At 42.0% G+C, this 2343-nt stretch overlaps 1 protein-coding gene across 1 annotated transcript; it reads right to left on the bottom strand.

Annotated features, from left to right (window-relative positions):
* Positions 1–354: 354 nt before the first annotated feature.
* LOC146075931 (uncharacterized) lies at positions 355–2055 on the bottom strand. The gene has a single exon (XM_083185633.1). It carries the CDS (start codon positions 1886–1888, stop codon positions 926–928), a length of 963 nt encoding a protein of 320 aa, XP_083041759.1. The 5' UTR covers positions 1889–2055; the 3' UTR covers positions 355–925.
* Positions 2056–2343: the final 288 nt, after the last annotated feature.

Below are 2343 nucleotides of genomic sequence, written 5' to 3'. Positions count from 1 at the left end.
CGGCACCAGCAGAACAGCTGTATATTACAGAACTCAGTACCGGCACCAGCAGAACAGCTGTATATTACAGAGCTCAGTATCGGCACCAGCAGAACAGCTGTATATTACAGAGCTCAGTACCGGCACCTGCAGAACAGCTGTATATTACAGAGCTCAGTACCGGCACCAGCAGAACAGCTGTATATTACAGAGCTCAGTACCGGCACCAGCAGAACAGCTGTATATTACAGAGCTCAGTACCGGCACCAGCAGAACAGCTGTATATTACAGAGATCAGTACCGGCACCGGCAGAACAGCTGTATATTACAGAGATCAGTACCAGCACCGGCAGAACAGCTGTATATTACAGAGCTCAGTACTGGCACCAGAAGAACAGCTGTGTATTACACAGCTCAGTACCGGCACCAGCAGAACAGCTGTATATTACAGAGATCAGTATTGGCACCAGCAGAACAGCTGTATATTACATAGCTCAGTACCAGCACCAGCAGTACAGCTGTATATTACAGAGCTCAGTACTGGCACCAGCAGAACAGCTGTATATTACAGAGATCAGTACTAGCACCAGCAGAACAGCTGTATATTACAGAGCTCAGTACCGGCACCAGCAGAACAGCTGTATAATACAGAGCTCAGTACCAGCAGCCCCATCGCCACTGTATGTTGTTATATTGCAACTCTAGTTCCTAACCGACAGTTCATCCCAGGGAAAAAGTGCCCCAAATCCACTTGTCAGACCGCTCCAGACTATCAGGACTGATTCATACAAAACACTTCTCACACTAGGAAAAAATTGTATCCATTGAATGCATATTGTGGTGTTAAAAGTTACTTTAATTATATATGAAAGACACTGCATTCAGGCCCTCAGAGTGACTCAAGGTATTAATAAGTATTGTCTTTCTAGTAACACTCTACCCGCTTTCACAGAATTTTTCGATTCTCTCCTGTGTGAATCCTCTGATGTCGGACAAGATCTGTCTTCTGGGAAAAACCTTTGCTGCATTTAGAACATTTATATGGTTTCTCTCCTGTGTGACTCCTCTGATGTAGGACAAGAAGTGACTTCTGGGAAAAACATTTGCTGCACTCAGAACATTTATATGGCTTCTCTCCTGTGTGACTCCTCTGATGTATAACAAGATGTGACTTATTGGAAAAACATTTGCTGCATTCAGAACATTTATATGGTTTTTCTCCTGTGTGACTCCTCTGATGTAGGACAAGATGTGACTTCTGGGAAAAATTTTTGCTGCATTCAGAACATTTATATGGCTTCTCTCCTGTGTGACTCCTCTGATGTAGGACAAGATACCACTTCTGAAGAAAACATTTGGTGCATTCAGAACATTTATATGGTTTCTCTCCTGTGTGTATCCCCTGATGTTTGACAAGCTGATATTTCTGAGAAAAACATTTGCTGCATTCAGAACAATTATATGGCTTCTCTCCTGTGTGACTCCTCTGATGTTTGACAAGCTTAACCATCTGGGAAAAACATTTGCTGCATTCAGAGCATTTATATGGTTTCTCTCCTGTGTGACTCCTCTGATGTATAACAAGATGTGACTTATTGGAAAAACATTTGCTGCATTCAGAACATTTATATGGTTTCTCTCCTGTGTGAATTCTATGATGCCGGACAAGACTTAACCTATGGGAAAAACATCTGCTGCATTCAGAACATTTATATGGCTTCTCTCCTGTGTGACTCCTCTGATGTTGGACAAGATGTGCCTTCTGGGAAAAATATTTGCTGCATTCAGAACATGTAAATGGCTTATCTCCTGTGTGATTCCTCTGATGTCTGAGAAGATGTGATTTATATGTAAAGCCTTTGTCACACTCAGAGCACACATGTGGTTTCTCTCCTGTGAGGCTCATCATGTATGAGGAGATAAACAAATTAGTTGCTGAAGGTTTCTTCTATCCAGAAAATAAAATTGCTTTTGTTCCTCCTCCTGAGGGGTAAGGAGATATGATGTATTTAGTTGGCTTGATCGGAGAACAATGTCCCTTTCCACGTCGTCTTAGTTAGAATCCTGCTCCTTATATGTCCTGTAAGAAAGTTAATATATAAAAGCATAATGGTTACCAGGATAACACTACTTTTATTATATAAGACGTATTTATACACAATAACAAGTATCAGTCACTGATTATATATTCGTGTACAGATGTGTCCACATACATCCAGCCTCCTTGTGCGTTAAACAGTCCTTCTAGTCCTGCCATGCCATAGCGGGATTGTAAGAGCCGAGCATATTTTTATTAAAATTCTTTGCAAAGCGCTAGGGGCATGATCTTGGCAGCGTGGGAGTAGAACAGGACTGGCCAACCTG

Source organism: Crinia signifera, chromosome 4 (genome assembly GCF_055691185.1).
Source record: "Crinia signifera chromosome 4, ASM5569118v1, whole genome shotgun sequence".
Classification (NCBI taxonomy): Eukaryota; Metazoa; Chordata; class Amphibia; order Anura; family Myobatrachidae; genus Crinia; species Crinia signifera.
The sequence above is the reverse complement of the archived record's forward strand: the minus strand, read 5'-3'. Positions and strand labels throughout refer to the sequence as shown.

Excerpts from the sequence above, each read along its gene's own strand:
- LOC146075931 (XM_083185633.1), bottom strand. The coding sequence starts at position 1,888 with ATGATGAGCCTCACAGGAGAGAAACCACATGTGTGCTCTGAGTGTGAC.